Source organism: Salmo trutta, chromosome 3 (assembly GCF_901001165.1).
Source record: "Salmo trutta chromosome 3, fSalTru1.1, whole genome shotgun sequence".
Classification (NCBI taxonomy): Eukaryota; Metazoa; Chordata; class Actinopteri; order Salmoniformes; family Salmonidae; genus Salmo; species Salmo trutta.
Window position 1 is genome coordinate 19724805 of NC_042959.1, and position 23492 is coordinate 19748296.

Sequence of the window (23492 nt, forward strand, 5' to 3'; positions counted from 1 at the left end):
TTATCAACTGTCAAGCCATAGCCTCAAGGGGAGGTTGAGCGGTTAAGGTTTTACTTGGCAATAGCAGAACTCTATTTACTTGCAAACTTTTAGTTGGGAAGGAAATGAGGCTGATGACTAGTAGGAGTGGTTTTTCGTCCGTTTTCCCGATGCTTTGAAATGGCCACCTGTAGTTATCCTGTCCACACTTCCTGGACACTGAATAAACTGGCAGGCAGTATGTGATATCCCCCTCCAGGACCCATCAGTCCACACATGGAGATATGAGGAAACATGCAGCGTGTGGCAGAATTGAATCAGTGAGCATGTATACTAGTAGATAGCAGCTAGAACAGGGATGGGCAACTGGCAGCCCCCGCCCGTTTTGTAGGTCCACGGACCAATAAAAGAAAAAGTTTTGCACAAGGTCATTTTTTTCTGGATCTTTGTAGAATTTCGATCCATTTTGAGTCGCACAAAATTGTGTTCTCTACTCTGACATTTAATCCACAGATAAAAGGGGACACCTAGTTATTTTCTCAATCTCTCCTTCAGTAGTAGTAGTCTTCTTCTACGACTATGACTACTACTTCTTCTTCTGTGTACTTTATATATCGGTTGGCAACCAACTTTAAGGTGCATTATCGCCAACAACTGGACTGGAGTGTTCACCTCAGTTCATCTATCAATCAATCATGTGGGTATATGCTCCTAAAAAGCAATGAGGAGATGGGAGAGGCGTGACTTGCAGCGCGCCAAGCGTAAAAAATAGAACTAAGTTATATTTTGGTGCCTGGCTACGCAGACACTTGTTGATGTATGGATGTGGGTACGCAGACCCACGAGCCACTGCGGCCCCCACCCGCATCAAAGTTGGATATCTTTCTAACCTATGCCACTGCTGCTGCTTCTAACCCGAGCCAAACAGGACAGGAGAAGCACGATGGGACAGTATCATATTGGAATGGGGCTGCAGGTAGCCTAGGGGTTAAGAGCATTAGGCCAGTAACCGAAAGGTTGCTAGTTTGAATCCCCGAGCCGACTAGGTGAAACATCTCTTGATGTGCCCTTGAGCAAGGCACTTAATAATTCCATAATTTCTCCTGTAAGTCGCTCTGGATATGAGTGTCTGTTAAATGTAAAAAAAAAAAAAAAAATGGAATGTGTCTGTTTTAGAGGACAGCTGAGGGTGAGGACAGCTGAGGGTGAGGACAGCTGAGGCGCTGGTGAATGTTTCAACAGCGTCCCACAGAGAGTGTGAGGTACCCATGTGGAAGATCCAGCTCGCACAAGGTGTGTGTGTGTGTGTGTGTGTGTGGGGGGGGGGTCCAGGGCCCCGATATGGCCCATCGTTGTCCCACTTACTGCCTGCAAAAAAACATAGACATCCCTGTGGGGAGATCAGTGATTCCTGATGTTTTATTTTCTCTGGGCCTCTAGTTTCTTTGTCTGAGGCTTGGTCTCCGTGAGAAGCTCTTGGCCCATGAACAAGGCTCATCCAACCATCTCACTGCGCTTGACCCGGGGCATTATGGGTCCGTGATGTCATCGCCAGGAGACTTGTCATGGGGCACTTCACCTAATCTGAGCGTTTTGAATAATAGGCTGTATCCAAATGATGCGGAGAGAAAAGTGGATACAGAAAATAATTCGCCATGAAATGCAATGAAACAAGATCTTTTCACAGCCCTGTAAAATCAAGGGCCTCATAAAGTAATATCCTCGGATTACAGTTTCACAATATATATATATTTTTTTTTTCCACATGGAAGTCAGAATTGGATAATAAATTTTTTACACAGTTTTCTACAACCATGTACCAATTATTATTTTCTTAAACCGCCAATCATACGTTTCTTTCAGCCCAGATGTTCATTGAACACATATAGGTTGGTCATTATTGAACACTTACTGTATATAGGTTTCCAAAACATTGTTTCACTCCTATGCATCTATCCACAAGACGTTTTAGAATTAAGGCTGGTTTACATCATGTAAACAATTGTTGTAGCAACATCATGAACATTTTATTGTTGTCCGATATCAGACTTGCTGTCATTATGAAGAAATATAAACACAAAATGACAGCCTCTGCATGACATCAGCAGCCCGCTGCTTCAAATAGCATACCTTCTCTATTTTAACACCAATAAACGCATCAATTTTAAAATACATTCAGTAAAGGTCAACCTAGCAAGCCAGGCAACTAAAAGCTAGCTGGCTAACCAGTTCAAATAACGAGTATAGCTGACAAGGTCTTAACTTTCACTACTTTTGATTAATTATTACAGGAAAATAAACCCCAAAAAACATAATAATTTACAAGGTAATGGCGAGCTTACAGAAAATACATTTCTGCCACAGTGTGATGAAATAAAGGTAAGCAATTCTATCGAGTAGCACTATGTCAAAATTCACACTTTAAAATTCAGAATATAACTGACTCTATACTCGTTTTGAGGGGTTAAATCATATTATTGAATCACCCTCCCACTTCCACCTCCTATAGTATAAATAATATCTTCCCTGAAGTGTTGTGTTGACAAACTGCCTGGTAGTGAGGCTGAGGCTGGTTGTGTTGGGCGCCTGAAGCAACATATTCTCCTCTCTACCGACTCAGGAGATGCTGTTGCCTCTTTGATTGTTTCTTCAAATATGCAGATACTTTCTGGGGATCTGGTTGTTTGTTCTGGGTATTTCCTGGGAGACTCACACCTTGGGCTTAAATAAATAGAGGAGTTGTGATGATTAGCGGCGAGGCGCTCTGCCACTCCCACAAGCCATCTTGAGTGGATGGGGTGGGGGGGACCGAGGAGTTTTCCTCTCTCCTTCTGCCGCTGCCGTCTCCACCTGAGTATACTGTACATTCCTCCCTCCCTCCCTTCCTTATCTCTCTCTCCCTCCCTCCTTTCTGTTTTAAAGACAGTATGCTCACTCCCTAGGGGTGGCTCCCAGACAAAGGGGCCCTGTGATTGTAGCTAGTTTGAATGCATACTTACCTGTACGTGTGTATGTAAATAATAATAATAATAATGTAATTATTATGTGTGTAGAGGTAAACTTAATAGGAACGATTGGCTGACACATAGTGTCACGTATACCGTGCGGAATCTCCCTGACACACTGTCATTAAGATTGGGGCCGGTCTCCTGAGTCGTAGGCTGCTTGTGTGTTGCCTGCCTGTCTGTGTGCTGCCTGCCTGTCTGTGTCCTGCCTGCCTCTCTGTGTGCTGCCTGCCTGTCTGTGTCCTGCCTGCCTGTTGTGCTGCCTGCCTGCCGGTGTGCTGCCTGTGTCCTGCCTGCCTGTGTTGCCTGCCTGTGTGGCGTGTGCCTGCCTGTGTGCTGTGTGCTCAGTGGAGCAGCAGTGTGTGGCTCTCTCCAGGATTACGCTGGGAACACAATTATCTCCCTGGCTTTGGGAGGCTGACAGAATGAGCCTTGGGGAAGGGGAGCTGTGTTTGTCAACTATCTTACAACACGCACGCACACACACACACACACACACAAGCTGCTGCTGCAGGTTCGCTCCAGCAGACCAGGGCGTATTATACATGAATGTGCGAGAAACTAATATGGAGGGCCTAGCTGCTGGCGTCTAAATGGTGTAGATGTTACCTGGCAGGGTCTTTTTAGAGTGTAAAGCTTGGTTTCCATTGGCTTTAGAGCCCAGTTGGATGAGTGTGTTCCTGTGTTGGGTTAAATACTCTTTCATCATTCATATACTCCTTTAAACACCACTTTGTCTTTGTTTCTCCATATGTGTACGGGTCTCATGCATAGAACCTTAAGGCTCCCAATGTGTATTGTCACCTAGTGTGCTCATAACATAATGTGAATGTACATTTTCAAAATAAACCAGAATAATATATATTATGAAAATACCAAACTAAAGCAAACATTTAATCATTTCTTATGGGTCAAGGCCATTGCACTTTCCATACACCAGTTATGTTCCTCAGAATTGAATACGCATTCCTTCTGTTCCTTCTACAGTGAAAAATGAGGTGGATGAGACAGACGCCAGGGTGACGCAATTCAAGAAAAAGGCGAAGGAGCTGCGAATCTTGGACGCAAAGACGGCACAGAATTTGTGTAAGTACTCATTGCCCCTTTACCAAGCTTGTCCATCTGAGAAAAATGTCACTATGTCCCAGGAATGGTATAATTGAATTGTGAAAACTGGTTATTAAAACGTAATTTGAGGCTATATGCCACCAGAATTTGGGCTCAATTAGGCACAGTGTGTTTTACAAATGCATGTTACATTCAAAGTACATGTGCCATATAACTCCGCATATAGGGCAGTTGCACTGTAGGACAGTCAACACCTACTAGCATTTTTGCATTCAGGGCACAATGTGTTTTATCAGTCCCTCCAGGATTAAGCAATTCTGTGATTGCCAAATTCCCCGCATATTATGGGAAGGATTGACCCTTCACTGCACTGTTATCACATAAAACTGTTCGATCTCCACATTACAAAAAGTGTGCAATTTCAACCAATCACTGCAATTTAACCACATAAAATTGTTCAATCAAGTCACACGTTAACAACCTTTTTTTGGTCAGAATTGCTGTAGCAAAATCAAGCATTTTTGCCCGTAGAGATCACAAAAAAAATGCAGCGAAATCCTGGAGGGACTGTTTTCTAAACACATATTACATTCAGAGTATGTGTCATATAACTCACCTAGAACATGGGGATGTTGTACTGTAGGACGGTCAAGCTGTTTTGTTCGGCACTTATGATGACTAATGTTCTTAGGGCTATTTGCATACCCTACAAACAGGAATATTGTTTTACCTGAGCTGTGGGTAAGTGCTGTTTTGGCAATGTGCTGGGGGTCATCGCTGCTACAGATGGATGAAGTCCCAGCCCCCTCTGATACCATTTGTAAAATCAACACAGAACAGGATCAAGAGACAATGCCGGGCGTTTGTTTTGTGATTATCCCTAGCAGCAGGTGTGGACCATATGCTGTGAGCAACACCATCACTGTATCTCTCTCCACCTCTGACCTCTGACCTGCTAGACTTCTTCCTGCATCAGATGACGAAGAAGGCTTGCCTGGAATTCAAACGGAATATCTCTTTGTTTTTCTATTGTTTGACCTACCTAACTTATCAGTGCAATGGAGCAATATTCTGTTTGGATTCCAGTTCCTCTTTCTCATTGTAGCATAGCCAGAATTTTGCCGGTAATCAGTTATCGATGGATGGCTTATGCCTTACCAAGGAGAAGCCTCTGTCACATTGACAGCTCCCAGTCCCCCCCTCATGCAATATTCATGCGTTCAATGCTAAAATAGCAGGTCACATAAACTCCACCTCTTCCCTTGTCTATCCCTGTTTGTGATTCTACTGGATCTGAAAACAAAGTATGTTAACATGGAGTGAAGATACTTTAAATCTCCAGGCTGCTGTTGAGGGGGTGGTGGCACAAGTAGGGGCTAAACTCATATGTCAAAACGGGGAGATAAAATCCCAGAAATATCAACAAATAGCAACTACACCGCCCCCTCCATCTCCATCTACTCTATGACTCTGATTCCAGTCATGTTGACAGTGAGGTATCAAGTATTGCTTCATATCATCACTGTTCTCTTGTGATTGACATATTGATGATTACATCAGGGGGAAATAATAGAAGGTTGGTGTTGGGGCGGGGAGCCTTGCTGGAGTGGGTGTAAGGTGTGTGTGACAGTGGAATGGAAACCATGACTACTCTAGAGTGGCTGACTGACTCACCTGCATACTTACACACTAACATGCCTACTCATCCCCTCAGGAATATGCCTCTGCTTCATGTACTCAACTAATAGCGGGAGTGTGATGCCTCTTTGCTAGCTGGACATTGACTGGACACTGATGTATTGAATAGAAGTTGGGAAATGATGACTGTGATGGGAAATTATACTCAAGCCCATTAAGTCCTGTGAGAAGTCTCTGACTAGCACTAACCACCTCCATCTACCTCCAGGTTTCTCATCTTCCTCCCTGACTAACACTAACCACCTCCATCTACCTCCAGGTTTCTCATCTTCCTCCCTGACTAACACTAACCACCTCCATCTACCTCCAGGTTTCTCATCTTCCTCCCTGACTAACACTAACCACCTCCATCTACCTCCAGGTTTCTCATCTTCCTCCCTGACTAACACTAACCACCTCCATCTACCTCCAGGTCTCTCATCTTCCTCCCTGACTAACACTAACCACCTCCATCTACCTCCAGGTTTCTCATCATCCTCCCAGACTAACACTAACCACCTCCATCTACCTCCAGGTTTCTCATCATCCTCCCAGACTAACACTAACCACCTCCATCTACGTCTAGGTTTCTCATCATCCTCCCAGACTAACACTAACCACCTCCATCTACCTCCAGGTTTCTCATCATCCTCCCAGACTAACACTAACCACCTCCATCTACCTCCAGGTTTCTCATCATCCTCCCAGACTAACACTAACCACCTCCATCTACCTCCAGGTTTCTCATCATCCTCCCAGACTAACACTAACCACCTCCATCTACCTCCAGGTTTCTCATCATCCTCCCAGACTAACACTAACCACCTCCATCTACCTCCAGGTTTCTCATCATCCTCCCAGACTAACACTAACCACCTCCATCTACGTCTAGGTTTCTCAACACCCTCCCAGTCATAACATAATGGTCTCCTCAGTCCTCAATGACATTTACAAGATTTGTGCTGTAAAAAATCCTATTTATTTGTAAATGTAACCTGGGGGATGGGTGTGGAGCAGTGGGGAACAGTCCAGCTGTAACAATAGAAGGGAGTGGGGGTTCTTACTCGAAGTCGTTCCATCTGTGCTGATATTGCCTATATAGTGCACTACCTTTGACCAAGGCCCATAGGACTCAAAGTAGTGCCTTACCTAGAGAATAGGGAGAATAGCATACCATTTGGGATACATATGAGATGTGATGAGCACTGGACGGGGAGTGGGGTCAGGCATGCTGGAAATGGAGTCACCCCTCCCCCATACTGTGCATAGTGATCTATCAGCATTAAATACACATGCAACAACTGACATATTTGTTGATGTTCTTGATCTTGATGTTCAACGGTTGTCCACAAGGAGTTCTACCACCCGTTTTGGCACGAGCCATGTTCATTTCCCTCTGTTGAGTCTGTGCTTTAACGTTATAGACGCTGAAAGTGGAGAAGAATGATCAGACTTCACTATGTTTTTTCAATGGTTCTTTATTTTCCCTACCTCCACTCTTCATACAAATCTGATCTCTTTGCCAAGCTTTATATAATGTATTCAGCGTTGTTCAGAGCCCTTCAAGGTTTTTGTGGTGGTTGATGGAGACATTTGAATTCATAATATATCTGTGAGACTGGAACTGGAAATAAATGAGTGTATGCATGTGTCATTTAGAAATTGTTAAAAGGCAAGTCAGATAGCTGATGATGCAACAGTTGAGCTGAAACTTTCTCTTCCACCAATTAAAATGTAACACATTCGAAAAATTAAAAAATACTCTCATGCAAGTTGTTCAACTTCCCACAGTTGAAAATACAAAACGTAATTTGAGAACCTGCTAAATAAATTGCTTGTTGACGACATGAACATTTTTTGAATCTGATGTGAACACACAGAGGAAGTGGACTGGCATGGAGTGGGCATGCTATAGCAGCTGTGAAGACACTCATTACCAGACCTCCACTGGTTACTCCCAGCGTACCAGCCTACCAGCCATCAGGTCCAAATTCCCCCTGAGGGCCTCCTCCAGGCCCACCTGGAGACTGGGGCTCCCGCTGAGAATGCCTGCCTAGGATTCAGCAGTCTCCTCGCATTCCATGTAACTCTCAGAGCTGCTGTTCTCGCTGGGAACCTTGCTCTGATGTAGCGGGGCTGAGGTTCTTGACCACCCCTCACCCACAATTTACAAGAGCATTACTTATTTGAGTTTCTGTCCTTGTGTTATGTTGAATCCACAATTTAACCAAAGGTTAGGGGATTGACATATAAAGTCATTATCTGTTAATCGGTGCTCAAAATTGGTGTTATTTCAACTGGCTACTATCGTCACTGGGAAATTTGGATGTTTTTGTCAGACGGACACAAACAATCCCATTGAAGGGCTGAAAGTGTATTACTTTTCCCAGTGTCAGGTTTGATCTGGGCTCGTGAAAGGTGAAAGCTCTCTTTTGAACCTGCCGGTCTAATAAAAAAAAGGGAGGAAAATGACTCCCCTCTTCCCATTTCTATCACAACAGCAATTTTCCTGGGCTCATTCCGGCTGCCTTATGAAGAGATCCGGGACATTGTGCTGGAGGTGGACGAGGGGAGGCTGAGCGAATCACTGATCCAGGTGAGTCCAACCTACCCGTCTGACCCCTGTGTGTGTGTATTTGTGTGCGTGCTGAGCGAAATAGTTGTATTTCGGTTTTTAAACAACTAATTGAATTCCATTTAGTTCAATTTTTTTCTGTGAGCTTGGTGTGCAGTTTCTGTAGAGATAAATCAGATCAAGCCTAAACTGTGCGATGTAGTACAGAGATATAGTTTCCAACAGGCCAATATTCTATATAGTTTAGTGCAGAAAACATGGTCAATAACTACAATGACCATAATCCATTGCACACCTGCTTAAACTTGTCCAGTCTGTGCGGAGCAGAAACAGAAGCTGAGAGAAGAGAGAACACGCGATCGAGAGGGATTGAAAAAGTTGCTTCGTGAGCCTGAAAATACACGATGTAAGTGATTGATAGTTTCTGTTTAGCAGTCATAAAAGTATGCCTTATTTACTTTGAATAACTTCTAAAATAGGGATTTTGTCAGACAGCATAAGCAGCAGCTCTATAGAGATCAAATGATGACTTGGAATGAAATAAAACAAATATTTGATTAAAGTAAAGTAATGTGAATAAATGATGGTTAGTAAGTGATAAGCAGTAATGTCAGTCACTGTCATCATGGGACATGTATTAATTGTTTTATTCTGTGTTGTTACAGCAGTCAACTCACATAAAACATAGTGCATTTAATGTAAAAAATGGTTTTATCCAAACCTAAATCGAAAAATGTCATTATTTTTTTTATAATTGCACCGAAACCGAACCGACCTCAAAAAGCCCTAATTGCTCAGCACTATTGTGTGTGTGTGTGTGCATGTGGCCATAAGTGTGTGCATCAGAGGAGGCTGGTGGGAGGAGCTATAGGAGGACAGGCTCATTGTAATAGCAGTCAGCCCCACCCCATTCTCCCAGACCATAAGGAACTGCCATTCATCCAGTCAGCCCCACCCCATTCTCCCAGACCATAGAGACCTCCCATTCATCAATTCAGCCCCACCCCATTCTCCCAGACCATAGAGACCTCCCATTCATCCAGTCAGCCCCACCCCATTTTCCCAGACCATAGAGACCTCCCATTCATCCAGTCAGCCCCACCCCATTCTTCCAGACCATAGAGACCTCCCATTCATCAATTCAGCCCCACCCCATTCTCCCAGACCATAGAGACCTCCCATTCATCCAGTCAGCCCCACCCTATTCTCCCAGACCATAGAGACCTCCCATTCATCCAGTCAGCCCCACCCCATTCTCCCAGACCATAGAGACCTCCCATTCATCAATTCAGCTCCACCCCATTCTCCCAGACCATAGAGACCTCCCGTTCATCCAGTCAGCCCCACCCCATTCTCCCAGACCATAAGGAACTCCCATTCATAATAAATGGTATGTGACATGGCTTGGCAAAACTCCCTCCAACTCCACCCTCCTTTCCCCCACCCGTGATTGATGATCTAGCTAGAGGCACCCTATTTAGACTTTGCTTCTGTGTTCCTTGTCTGGGAGAACGCAATAATTGCAAATGGGGCATCTGGTTTGAGGTAGAGATGCATCGGCTTGGCACGAAAGGCCCAATCTGCATTGACATCGCCTGCCCAATCTTTTATCACTCTTGTCCTGCAGCCTTTTGTGTCTTTCTGTCTAATGTGAAGTAGGAGGCGTATAGAAGGGGGATGAGTGAATTAAAAAGGAGCACATTTCCATGTAAGCTTGGCAGTCAAAGTCTCTGTGAGATTGATCACTAGTGAGTATCGGTCTTGTCGCCCCTGTGCAGTGAGCTGTCTCTCTGTCTTGACTGGAACACAACCAGTCTGTCGGCCTTTCACACTCAGCAAAATAGATAAATAACCTTGCAGATAGGTAGTGAAGACACACAGCACTTCTTCTTCTTTGCTCCAAGGCTCGTCCAAGACAGTAGGACGTTGAAGCGCAGGGGCTCAAGCCCCACCGCCACTTTGCCGAGGAACAGGGAATCTAACGTGGTGACCTTTTTCCACATTCAGCCTTTCTGTTGAGGAGAGATTAATCTGTCAACAGAACAGCGGGCATATACCATCACATCGCCGTTCCCCATCCCTGTTCCACACACACATGCACACATGGCCCGGGGGAAACGGACACCCCTTAATGTCCCCTCACTTGAACACTCGGTGCCTCATGCAGTCCTAAGTGCAGCCATGGGAAGCGGTAATATCCCTTATTGGTTGTGTCGCTGGGCGGACTTGGGGAATGGAGCGGTGGCTTGGTGTGAAGAGGGTTGTTGGTAAGTGGTGATGTCTGAGGAGAGGCGCTGGGGGAGATATGGATGCAGGTTGATTCAGAGGGGGAAGAGAAAGCCTCCCGCTGGGAGGCTTTCACCCTGAGTGTGGTCTCCCATCTCAACTCACCCCACTGATTAATCACATTACGCTGACTGCTCTCTGCCACACGCCAATCACCATTTACACACACACGTGGCTGCACACACACACACCGCCAGGCTAGGATGATAATGTGGATGCTGCTATGAGGTAGTGAGCGTGATGGTGATGTCATATAGATGGAAGGAGGGAGGCTTTGAGAGATGTGTTAGGTACAGAGAGTGGTTCTCTGTGGAGAAGGATGGGTGTGAGAGGACAATTTCGTTCTGCCTCTCGATTCGCTTCAAGCAAAGGTCAAAGGGCAGAGTGAGAAGAGCTTGGTCTGGCCCTCCTTCAAACTGCGGTCAAGGAGGAGTCGGCCCCCAGGAGATGAGCGCGAGGGATGGGCGTGAGTGGCCTCACCGTCACCCCCTTCACCAAATTGACCGCAACAGAGAAATCAATAAAATGGTATACGTAGATCAAGGGCCTCTGTAGTCCTCTCACGGTGACACCGATACCGTCCCTGCTCAATATGAACTAGGGATCCCAGGGAGCCATTCCCATTAGGCAGAGTATTTATTGAAAATCCACTTCAGTTCGAAAGGGCACCTCTGCTACAGCTCTTTCAAGGAGGAATGTGGGATGTGGATGAATGGAATAAAAAAGATGGATAGATAAATAAATAGGAGTGAAGGGAAGGAGGGCTCTTAATGTATATAAGACCTTATTCAATCACATAATCTTCCCGGCCCCATGTCGTCATGTCTAATGCAATGATTTTTCAGTGAAACGTTGCGGCATGCCGGCCTTGACATGTCCATCTGTACGATGTGTCAACCCGTCCGAGTGGAATACATATCGGAGTTGATTGGCTCTCCTTACTTTGCATTAGGAGCCATCAGCGCCCCTGGCTTATGATGTACAGGTCCCTGAACTTCGGAAGTCATCACCAAACGCTCACCACCATTCATCCAGCATATCCATCCATAGGAATCTGCCTCTTCCATCTTATTAGCTTTACCTACGTCCTCACTCAGTACAGATTCCCTTCCCCTCAGTACAGATTCCCTTCCCCTCAGTACAGGTTCCCTTCCCCTCAGTACAGATTCCCTTCCCCTCAGTACAGGTTCCCTTCCCCTCAGTACAGGTTCCCTTCCCCTCAGTACAGATTCCCTTCCCCTCAGTACAGGTTCCCTTCCCCTCAGTACAGGTTCCCTTCCCCTCAGTACAGATTCCCTTCCCCTCAGTACAGATTCCCTTCCCCTCAGTACAGGTTCCCTTCCCCTCAGTACAGATTCCCTTCCCCTCAGTACAGGTTCCCTTCCCCTCAGTACAGGTTCCCTTCCCCTCAGTACAGGTTCCCTTCCCCTCAGTACAGATTCCCTTCCCCTCAGTACAGGTTCCCTTCCCCTCAGTACAGGTTCCCTTCCCCTCAGTACAGGTTCCCTTCCCCTCAGTACAGGTTCCCTTCCCCTCAGTACAGGTTCCCTTCCCCTCAGTACAGATTCCCTCTGTGAATAATGTCCCTTTGCAGTCAGCTGCTACTCTATGATCTTCATCTGATCTTGGCTTTATTTAAGGTTGCAGAGAGTTCAGTTATGGATGTCAGCACCATTTATTCATTGGCACGTACCCAGAAAGACGCCAGAAGACCCCTGCGTGTCGGCACACCGTAACGATTAGATCAAAAGGTGGCAAAACAGTTAATTTATTTGTTATAAAAGTTTGCCCAGTAAAAAGTGGGAACGCGTTACAGCAAAACCGAGGCAAAGGTCTCCTTGAAAAGGCCGGCTAGCTGACAAAGGTCTCCTTGAAAAGGCCAGCGGGCTGACAAAGGTCTCCTTGAAAAGTCCGGCGGGCTGACAAAGCCATTCAGTGCTGTTGTGAACCATGGACAGAGGAGGCTGTGAAAGAGACGTGTGGAAGTGCATTGTCTGGAGACGGGGGGGCAGGCTCATGCAATCCCGGTTGGGGGGAGGAGGGGGTCTGGATCCATTGTGTTTGGCCTCTATGCCCCCCTCCAGTGCCTTTCAGCAGCCCCCACCACCCCCGGACAGGGAAGACTGGCAGGTTCAGCATCGACTCCCATTGTCTGCACCGTGACAAGGCCACAACCTGAGGCCCTCAGCTCGCACTCCCTGCCTCGCTCTTTATTCAGCCCAAATAATAAAAGTTCAGCCACGATTTAAAACACTGGTGCTCTGTTCAGCCTGGTTCAGATGCATGATTCCCGCTGACGTTAATCACCGCACCAGTGGGATCAGGGGTTTCGTGGACTGGGGGATGGGCTCCAACTGCTACACTGACACACAGTATGCTTAACTGGTAGTGATGCACCGATATGACATTTTTGTCCGATACCGATATTTTCCTTGCAAAAAAAACGATAATGATAACCAATATATAACGTTTTTGCAGCCTTTTAAGCATTCTAGTACAGTTAAATAGTTAACACACACACATGGGCACAGCTGTCTAAGGCACTGCATCTCCGTGCAAGAGGTGACACTCCAGTCCCTGGTTCAAATCCAGGCTGTATCACATTCGGCCGTGATTGGGAATCCCATAGGGCAACACACAATTGGCCCAGCGTCGTCCGGGTTTAGCCGGTGTAGGCCGTCATTGTAAATAAGAATTTGTTCTTAACTGACTTGCCCAGTTAAATAAAGGTTACACACACACCACACTGTCCAAAAAAGTATTTTGTTGGCATTTACATATTTCCCCATTACCAGTAAAACATAATCAAAACCTATTTCTTTCACTTACTTGCTGTGCTGTTTCATTGTTCATTTGTTCAGTCGTTTCATTCTCAACCAGGATTGCATCATACATGTCAAGCAGGGACGTTTCAGGCCTCTCCATGGCCTCTCTTCCTTGGTGCACACTGTCACTGTGTCGGTTTCCATCTTGTCCAGCCTTTTATGTAACATTTCTTGTCTGCATCGAAGTAGCAGTCCTTGTACATAGCATCGAGCATGGTGGCAACACAGTAAAGAGAGAATGCCACCGAATCGCTTCTTCACAGTCTGTGTGGGCAGTTTTGTTGCTGGGGAAAACTGTTGTCAAGGGCAACTGTTTCATTCGCCAATGTGGGAAAGTAAAAACATCCACCTGGTTGGGAAAAGGGGCCATCTTCACTCCATAGACACTCGCACACTAGCTGCTAGGTAACTGGTTAGCTTAGCATTGGCGAAATCAGAATGGGCATGCACACTCCACTGTTATGTGACATAATCGGTGGCGTTAGAATTAGAATACAAATACTACACTGAACAAAATATAAATGCAACATTTAAAGTGTTTGTCCCATGTTCCATGAGCTGAAAAAAAATATCCCAGAAATGTTACATACGCACATAAAGCTTATCACGTCTGCTGCAGGGGCAGTTGATGAGCTTATTTCTCGAGTCAGTTGTTCGAATGGAGATAGCTAGTGTGTTCATGTTTCAAACATGTTCAAAAATGCCATTGAAATGGCAGCAGCGGTATGACAACCAGAATATTCATGAGCATGCAATACGACGAATCCTCAACGACACACTGTGCTGTCGGACTCAGCATGCTCATGGGGCTGATATCGCTGGTCCAAATGTCAGTTGTGAAGCTAATAGCAGTGACGCTATTACTGTGTAACTCCGGTAGGGCAACATCTGAAAAATAGTACCAAAAATAAAAAAAGTGTATCCGTGCTCGACCAGTCAGCGAAAGCCAACATCAACCACAACAGAGAACGGTTGATTGTCAAGGGCAATGAATTCCATTATCTTGGGGTTAATGGATTTCGCCTTTGAGTTGTCTCACTGATATTTTCTTACTCTATCGAATGACTGCTCGACTTGACTGCTCGATCAACACAGCAGAAATTGTGGGCTAGGTTAGGAATGCTGTGTTGCACGTCCAGCGCCAAATTTTACGTGGTGTCAGTATGTCATGTACCTACATTATATCCGAAGATGTTCTTATCTATCTGTGTTATATAGGTGTGCACGTCAGCTTTGACATTGGTTGTTCACATCCGGGTTAAACTAGACATCGGAGCGAATCCAATGTTGGCATTTTTAGCTAATATCGTCCGATTCCGATATGTTCATCGATATATCGTGCATCCCTATTAATTGGCATACTGGTGATATTTGGTTTGGTGCCCTTGTGCGGTTGGTGCCAACTGAGCACAAGAAGGCTAAACAATCCACAGATCATTAATGAGCCCCTCGCAGGCTGGGTTACTTACTGAGATAATACACTGCTAGCTACAACACAGTGGGTAGAGACTTAGAGCTGTGAAAGCTCCTTTCCAGGCTGGGTTACTTACTGAGATAATACACTGCTAGCTACAACACAGTGGGTAGAGACTTAGAGCTGTGAAAGCTCCTTTCCAGACTGGGTTACTTACTGAGATAATACACTGCTAGCTACAACACAGTGGGTAGAGACTTAGAGCTGTGAAAGCTCCTTTCCAGGCTGGGTTACTTACTGAGATAATACACTGCTAGCTACAACACAGACCTAGAGCTGTGAATGCAGCACCACACAGCTAGACAAAAAGACACAGCTACAGCTGCTTTTTTATGCTGGCCATTTGAAGGGGTTTGTTAGAGGATCTAGTTTTCCAAGATTTGGAAGACATTTCAAGGTCTCCTTAGATAATATAATTGACAGGCTTCAATAGGTTTTTAGGTTATTTTAGGGAGTTTACAAGTAAGTCAACCTTGTCTGATTTAAAACATCACGTTTGTAAACCCTCATGTTCTTCCGACTGGGCACACAATGGTTCCATGGATGACTGTTAGGAACCTCTTAGAGATCTCACATACATGAAGTCATGTAATACCCCGCAGCGCTTGTAGTTTTCTTTGAGGTCTTAATCAGTTTCCCTCCCCACATCATATAAACGCTAACCCACGGCCCCGGCTCCACTAGGTATAGTCCTTCAGGCAGAGAGAGGGAGTCTATGATGTTTAATTGGCCTTCATTTCCAAATTAGCCATGTCACATCAATGCTCGTCGTACTGTAGCACTGACCTGAGTGCATCAAAGCTAATGCATACACACAAAGAAATAAGAATAGCAACAACAACAAAATAGAAGACGATGAATACACAATGCTAGATCTATGAACCCTTTGGCCTGTTGTGATTGTTTTTCTGTGGCAATCATGAGTTATTTTCAAGCTGCATATCCCCAACCAAGGACATAAATAGAGCCCAACCGATATATCGGTTCACTGATATTATCGGCTGATATTGGCCTTTTACCGCTATATCCGTGTCGGACCATAACCGATATTCAATGAAGAGAATGATAGAAGGGAATTGTATGCTTATCTGAACACTTGCGACCATTTTCATGATGTGTCATTAATTTCACAATGAAAGAAATCAAGTTTATTTATTGGACAATTGCTAATTTGGATGTCAATTTATGAGAATTCAGTGTGAAAAATGTATATTTTTTGATTGTCCTGGCGTGAAACAGTATATCGGCAGAAGTTTCAGTCAATTTTGTCCTGCAAAAAATTGAAATCGTATCGGACCTAAAAAAAACGTATTGGTCGGACTCTAGCCATAATAGCTAATAAAAAATGACTCAACTATTAGATTGGTTTGATGATCTTCATGCAGCCTTAGTCAGAGGACAGAGGGAGGGGAACATAGAACTTTCTAGATTTCTCAGGGAAGACTTTGGTGTCAATGGGGAAGGTTGGGCGTCTATCATCGACACATTTGCACCATTTTGAGTCAATCCCGTGGATGTTTTGATGTACTGTGACAACTGTGTGGCGCTAAGGCTCTCTCACTGACTCCACATTCAACATGAAAAACGAACTGTCAGTAGCTCTTTTGAGCCCAGCTTAAGAAACTTCTGAGGACTTGGCTGCTAGAACTCCTGGTGATCTGTTATCTCTTCCACCAAGGCCGTAGCTGTCACTCACTCAGGCTGGGGCCAGATGAAAATGCTAAATATTTACTCACTTTTGGTGTGTGTGCGTGTGTGTGTGCGTGCGCACGGGACTGTGGTTTGTGTTTGTGTGCATGTGGTAGCGCACGTGTGTGTGTCTCAGTTTGCATGTGTGTGGTAAAGCTCAGGCTCAACGGTTGATGTTGCCCGGGGAGGGATTTTTTTAGCAGAATATCAGAGTGGTTCCTTAATGTTTTATGTTGGCCGATGTATTTAATATTACCCCATCTCCTGTTCAAAAGGAAAGGCTAATGACTACACGGCTCTGCTCGGCTTATTTAGTTGTAATTAATACATGTTGTGTGCAAATGCGCTACATTTCGAGAGGACGTATTAAGAGAAGAAAATGACTTTTGGATGTTAAGGGAAATACCAAGGGTCTTTTTATTGTGTTTAAGCCTTAACAGTTAAATATGGGAACATCATTTGAACGACGTCATGGTAAATAGCAGACCTTGACTTTAACAGTGGGAGATATTGTGTACCCATGTAGCTCTCCAGTAATAACCATGGAATAGTTTGCATTTTGAAACATACTGTGTTTATTTTGTACTTAGCTTTGTGGCACATAGCCTACCATGTTTTGATTAACATTAGAGGATTTGTCTAAAAGGGATGCTTAGATACTGTGATCATGTTCTGCAAAGCTGTTAAATACAGCTGTCACACACACACACACACACACACACACACACACACACATACACACACACACACACAGTTATCAAGGCCCTGAGTTAAATCCATGGGTACTGAACGTACCAGTCGTTAAAACTGACGCGGCACCCCAGTCTAGTCAATCTGAGTGTTGACAGAGTAGTCAGGAAACTCACACTATAACTCATTTCCTGTCTCTGACTCTTCACTTACCCAGCTCTAGTCCTAGACTGCACCCCAATGACACACTAGTCTCTATGGGTCCTGGTCAAAAGTAGTGCACTATAGATGGAATAGGGTGCCATTCAAGACACAGCCCTGCTGGTAGTGGTGTGTTCACCCCACTGGCTCTTTTAATTTCCTTTACACTATCTATTACTGTGTTCATCTGCTGGGAGTCTTGTGGTGGTCTGCAAGGCAAGACTTGTTTGCCCGGCCTTACCTTTGTCCTATAGTCCATTAGGATTTTATATATCTCACACTGTGCATCTGTCAATGTGTTGGACTCTCTAGAATGTTTCATTAAAGTGTTAATCAGCAATTGAACAATAACAAGTTTACTCCCCACCCCTGTTCTGGTAAAAACTGAGGGATGGGGCTGGAGAAATGTAACAACTCAAATTCATAGACAGAGTTATGGATGCAAAGACTGACCATCCTTGATGTCAAAATTGTAGTTTTTACAATTGTTTTAGGCTACATAGTGTTTGTTTACATTTACTTTGTTTACACACATTGGAGTAAAACAAGCTTACAGTATATTTTTGCTTTTGATGGGGTACAACAGTTGAACTAAGTCCATGAGTGAATTACAAGTTATATTCTTTGCACAATCAGTGGGTACATATCATTAAAATAGATTTAGCATATTGTTCGTTTAAGGGAATACAAGGAAGTGAGAGTTTTTTGAAAGACAAAGTGTAAGCGATTTATATTTTCTTATTAAAGTGATATGCTTTCTGTTGTTTTGTTGTTTTCTCGACATTAGATCTATCCTTTAAGCCTTCCAGAAACACATTAAATACATTTTACAAACTGCATGTTGTGACATTTTTCTATGGTAATTAAAATGACATGTTTAAGTGAATGTCTCTCACAAGGCAGTAAGGCCCACGGCCACTATTAGTCACAATTACAAACTGAGAGCAGGTTTACTGCATGCCTTATTACATGCTGCAGGAGAAACACTTTGTAGATTAAGTGTATTCATGTCAATTATGGCAAGATGTGGCCGTTGAAAAAAAACAAAAAATCATGCTTTGTGTGTGTGTTACTGCATCAGTACTCCACTACAAACCTATGTGTGTGGGCAGATTTTCTGTCTGGTTCTGAATTGTGATGTTTTTCCCTCTTCTTTTGGAGTCACCCAAAAAATATAAAATATTTCATTGAGAGAGTTACTTTCTCTCCATGTTCGCCATCAGTATGCACTGACAGTACTGTATGTCCCCCCAGTCAAACATAAAGCCAGCCTTTCTTTAGTGTCCGTCTTTATCGACAGGCTCTACCTAGGAGAGGAAATGTTGTAGTGTAATGTTCCCCGCTAGAATTTAGATTTCAAAGGAATGTGTTCTTACTCTTTACAGTCTCATTTAACCATTTCATTTGGTCAATATTATTGAAGAGTTGCTCTCCATTTTATACAGGAGGAATTTACATAGTGACGACCTGTATTGAAAACATGCATGTATATGGATGACAGTGTATATTTTATATATGGTGGAATAGACTATTTATAGGCATCATATTAAACAGTATCATGTCATTACATGCCTGTGTACACACTTGCATCATATTACACACACACACACACACACACACACACACACACACACACCGCTCAAGGGTGAAAGCTTAACTTGTCACTTTGATATGAGTTCTTAGCATCTATAGCAGAGGATTCTCACAAATATTTCAACTATTTCATTTGGTGGATTTCTTCACAGGTGTAGTAGAACAGAATGGTTGTGTAGTAGAACAGAATGGTTGTGTAGTAGAACAGAATGGTTGTGTAGTAGAACAGAATGGTTGTGTAGTAGAACAGAATGGTTGTGTAGTAGAACAGAATGGTTGTGTAGTAGAACAGAATGGTTGTGTAGTAGAACAGAATGGTTGTGTAGTAGAATATAATGGTTGTGTAGCAGAACAGAATGGTTGTGTAGCAGAACAGAATGGTTGTATAGCAGAACAGAATGGTTGTGTAGCAGAACAGAATGGTTGTGTAGTACCATACAATGGTTGTGTAGTAGAATATAATGGTTGTGTAGTAGAACAGAATGATTGTGTAGTAGCATAGAATGGCTGTGTAGTAGCATATAATGGTTGTGTAGTATAACATAATGGTGTAGTATAGTAGAATGGTTGTGTAGTAGAATAGCATGGTTGTGTAGCAGAACAGAATGGTTGTGTGGTAGCATAAAATGGTTGTGTTGTTGCATATAATGGTTGTGTAGCAGAACAGAATGATTGTGTAGTAGCATAGAATGGCTGTGTAGTAGCATATAATGGTTGTGTAGTAGAATATAATGGTGTAGTATAGTAGAATGGTTGTGTAGTCGAACAGCATGGTTGTGTAGTCGAACAGCATGGTTGTGTAGCAGAACAGAATGGTTGTGTAGCAGAACAGAATGGTTGCGCGGTAGAACAGAATGGTTGTGTACTAGAATAGAATGGTTGTGTACTAGAACAGAATGGTAGTGTACTAGAATAGAATGGTAGTGTACTAGAATAGAATGGTTGTGTACTAGAATAGAATGGTTGTGTACTAGAATAGAATGGTTGTGTACTAGAATAGAATGGTGGTGTACTAGAATAGAATGGTGGTGTACTAGAATAGAATGGTGGTGTACTAGAATAGAATGGTGGTGTACTAGAATAGAATGGTGGTGTACTAGAATAGAATGGTTGTGTACTAGAATATAATGGTTGTGTACTAGAATATAATTGTTGTGTACTAGAATATAATTGTTGTGTACTAGAATAGAATGGTGGTGTACTAGAATAGAATGGTGGTGTACTAGAATAGAATGGTGGTGTACTAGAATAGAATGATGGTGTACTAGAATATAATGGTTGTACTAGAATAGAATGGTTGTGTACTAGAATAGAATGGTGGTGTACTAGAATAGAATGGTGGTGTACTAGAATATAATGGTTGTGTACTAGAATATAATTGTTGTGTACTAGAATATAATTGTTGTGTACTAGAATAGAATGGTGGTGTACTAGAATAGAATGGTGGTGTACTAGAATAGAATGGTGGTGTACTAGAATAGAATGGTTGTGTACTAGAATATAATGGTTGTACTAGAATAGAATGGTTGTGTACTAGCATTGAACAGTTGGTTGCATGTTTCTCTGTTTATACTGTTTCAATTTGACATTTAGATATGTCCTCTAAATTGCTGTAATGTACCTTATCCATGTTGTTTTACAACACACACACACACACCCACACACACACACACACACTGGAACTTCTCCCATCCCACAACCAATCCGCGACTCACCTCTCCCTCCACAGCAACGACTGTTCCAGCTGGGGCCTGATGATTTTTGATTGGCTGTGCCCAAGCCGGGGCTTTTGTTTTGGCCCTTGCTTGTTATTATTATTTATCTTGTTTGTCAATCACCCAGCAGCCATCGCCTGCCTGCCATTTCTAACCATGGCTCTCATCCATATGCATGGGCCCCTCATTACCTGGACTTGCCTTGCTCCTTGGCGGCAGAGCTGCAGGGCCTCTGCAGATGCAGCCCGTGCCAGCCTTTGTTCCTGCAGGACTAACAACAACAGGTGACTGGAGCAAGCCTTCCGTATTGTTGCCCGGCTTGGCCATCATCTGCATGGTGTAAAGTGCAAATGTGGGACAGGACGATAAGTATGGCCATACATCGGGCCCATTGGATTACCGCTTAAGCAGGAAAAGCTGTAAAAAGCCGGTTCCCCCCTCGAGCTTAATTGAAGCCTTATTTTGGCACGCTGTACCATATCCCCCTTTTCCTGCATCAAATGCTAATTCAACAATGAAATGCGAAATACATTATGCTGATCAAGGAGGCTTGGAGGAAAACAAAACACAAAGGGACTGGATGGACGGTTGAAGTGGTGGGGGGGCTGGGCTGCTTCAACAGGGATATGATGGTGAAGGTTAAAGTGGTGGGGAGTCTGGGCTGCTTCAACAGGGATATGATGGTGAAGGTTAAAGTGGTGGGGAGGCTGGGCTGCTTCAACAGGGATATGAGGGAAAAGGTTAAAGTGGTGGGGGGGCTGGGCTGCTTCAACAGGGATATGATGGAGAAGGTTAAAGTGGTGGGGAGTCTGGGCTGCTTCAACAGGGATATGATGGTGAAGGTTGAAGTGGTGGGGGGGCTGGGCTGCTTCAACAGGGATATGAGGGAAAAGGTTAAAGTGGTGGGGGGGCTGGGCTGCTTCAACAGGGATATGATGGAGAAGGTTAAAGTGGTGGGGAGTCTGGGCTGCTTCAACAGGGATATGATGGTGAAGGTTAAAGTGGTGGGGAGGCTGGGCTGCTTCAACAGGGATATGATGGAGAAGGTTAAAGTGGTGGGGAGGCTGGGCTGCTTCAACAGGGATATGAGGGAGAAGGTTAAAGTGGTGGGGAGTCTGGGCTGCTTCAACAGGGATATGATGGTGAAGGTTAAAGTGGTGGGGAGGCTGGGCTGCTTCAACAGGGATATGAGGGAGAAGGTTAAAGTGGTGGGGAGGCTGGGCTGCTTCAACAGGGATATGATGGTGAAGGTTAAAGTGGTGGGGAGTCTGGGCTGCTTCAACAGGGATATGATGGTGAAGGTTAAAGTGGTGGGGAGGCTGGGCTGCTTCAACAGGGATATGAGGGAAAAGGTTAAAGTGGTGGGGGGGCTGGGCTGCTTCAACAGGGATATGATGGAGAAGGTTAAAGTGGTGGGGAGTCTGGGCTGCTTCAACAGGGATATGATGGTGAAGGTTGAAGTGGTGGGGGGGCTGGGCTGCTTCAACAGGGATATGAGGGAAAAGGTTAAAGTGGTGGGGGGGCTGGGCTGCTTCAACAGGGATATGATGGAGAAGGTTAAAGTGGTGGGGAGTCTGGGCTCCTTCAACAGGGATATGATGGTGAAGGTTAAAGTGGTGGGGAGGCTGGGCTGCTTCAACAGGGATATGATGGAGAAGGTTAAAGTGGTGGGGAGGCTGGGCTGCTTCAACAGGGATATGAGGGAGAAGGTTAAAGTAGTGGGGAGTCTGGGCTGCTTCAACAGGGATATGATGGTGAAGGTTAAAGTGGTGGGGAGGCTGGGCTGCTTCAACAGGGATATGAGGGAGAAGGTTAAAGTGGTGGGGAGTCTGGGCTGCTTCAACAGGGATATGATGGAGAAGGTTAAAGTGGTGGGGAGGCTGGGCTGCTTCAACAGGGATATGATGAAGGTTAAAGTGGTGGGGAGTCTGGGCTGCTTCAACAGGGATATGATGGTGAAGGTTAAAGTGGTGGGGAGGCTGGGCTGCTTCAACAGGGATATGAGGGAGAAGGTTAAAGTGGTGGGGAGTCTGGGCTGCTTCAACAGGGATATGATGGAGAAGGTTAAAGTGGTGGGGAGGCTGGGCTGCTTCAACAGGGATATGATGAAGGTTAAAGTGGTGGGGAGGCTTGGCTGCTTCAACAGGGATATGATGGAGAAGGTTAAAGTGGTGGGGAGGCTGGGCTGCTTCAACAGGGATATGAGGGAAAAGGTTAAAGTGGTGGGGAGGCTGGGCTGCTTCAACAGGGATATGATGGAGAAGGTTAAAGTGGTGGGGAGGCTGGGCTGCTTCAACAGGGATATGATGAAGGTTAAAGTGGTGGGGAGGCTGGGCTGCTTCAACAGGGATATGATGAAGGTTAAAGTGGTGGGGAGGCTGGGCTGCTTCAACAGGGATATGATGGAGAAGGTTAAAGTGGTGAAGAGGCTGGGCTGCTTCAACAGGGATATGATGGAGAAGGTTAAAGTGGTGGGGAGGCTGGGCTGCTTCAACAGGGATATGATGGAGAAGGTTAAAGTGGTGGGGAGGCTGACCTGCTTCAACAGGGATATGATGGAGAAGGTTAAAGTGGTGGGCAGTCTGGGCTGCTTCAACAGGGATATGATGGAGAAGGTTAAAGTGGTGGGGAGGCTGGGCTGCTTCAACAGGGATACGATGTCTGGGACCCAATGTACAACATTGGTTCCCTGGGCTGTTACCAGGGCTGTAACTA

At 44.7% G+C, this 23492-nt stretch overlaps 1 protein-coding gene across 4 annotated transcripts in view; it reads left to right on the plus strand.

Annotated features, from left to right (window-relative positions):
- The window catches only part of diaph2 (diaphanous-related formin 2), a 706015-nt gene that overhangs the window by 379952 nt on the left and 302571 nt on the right, over positions 1 to 23492 (plus strand). For all 4 annotated transcript variants that reach the window (XM_029725953.1, XM_029725962.1, XM_029725944.1 and 1 more), the window contains 2 exons: positions 3972 to 4070; positions 8231 to 8325. In XM_029725953.1, coding sequence (XP_029581813.1) covers positions 3972 to 4070; positions 8231 to 8325 — 194 coding nt within the window. The remainder of the gene's footprint in view (positions 1 to 3971; positions 4071 to 8230; positions 8326 to 23492) is intronic.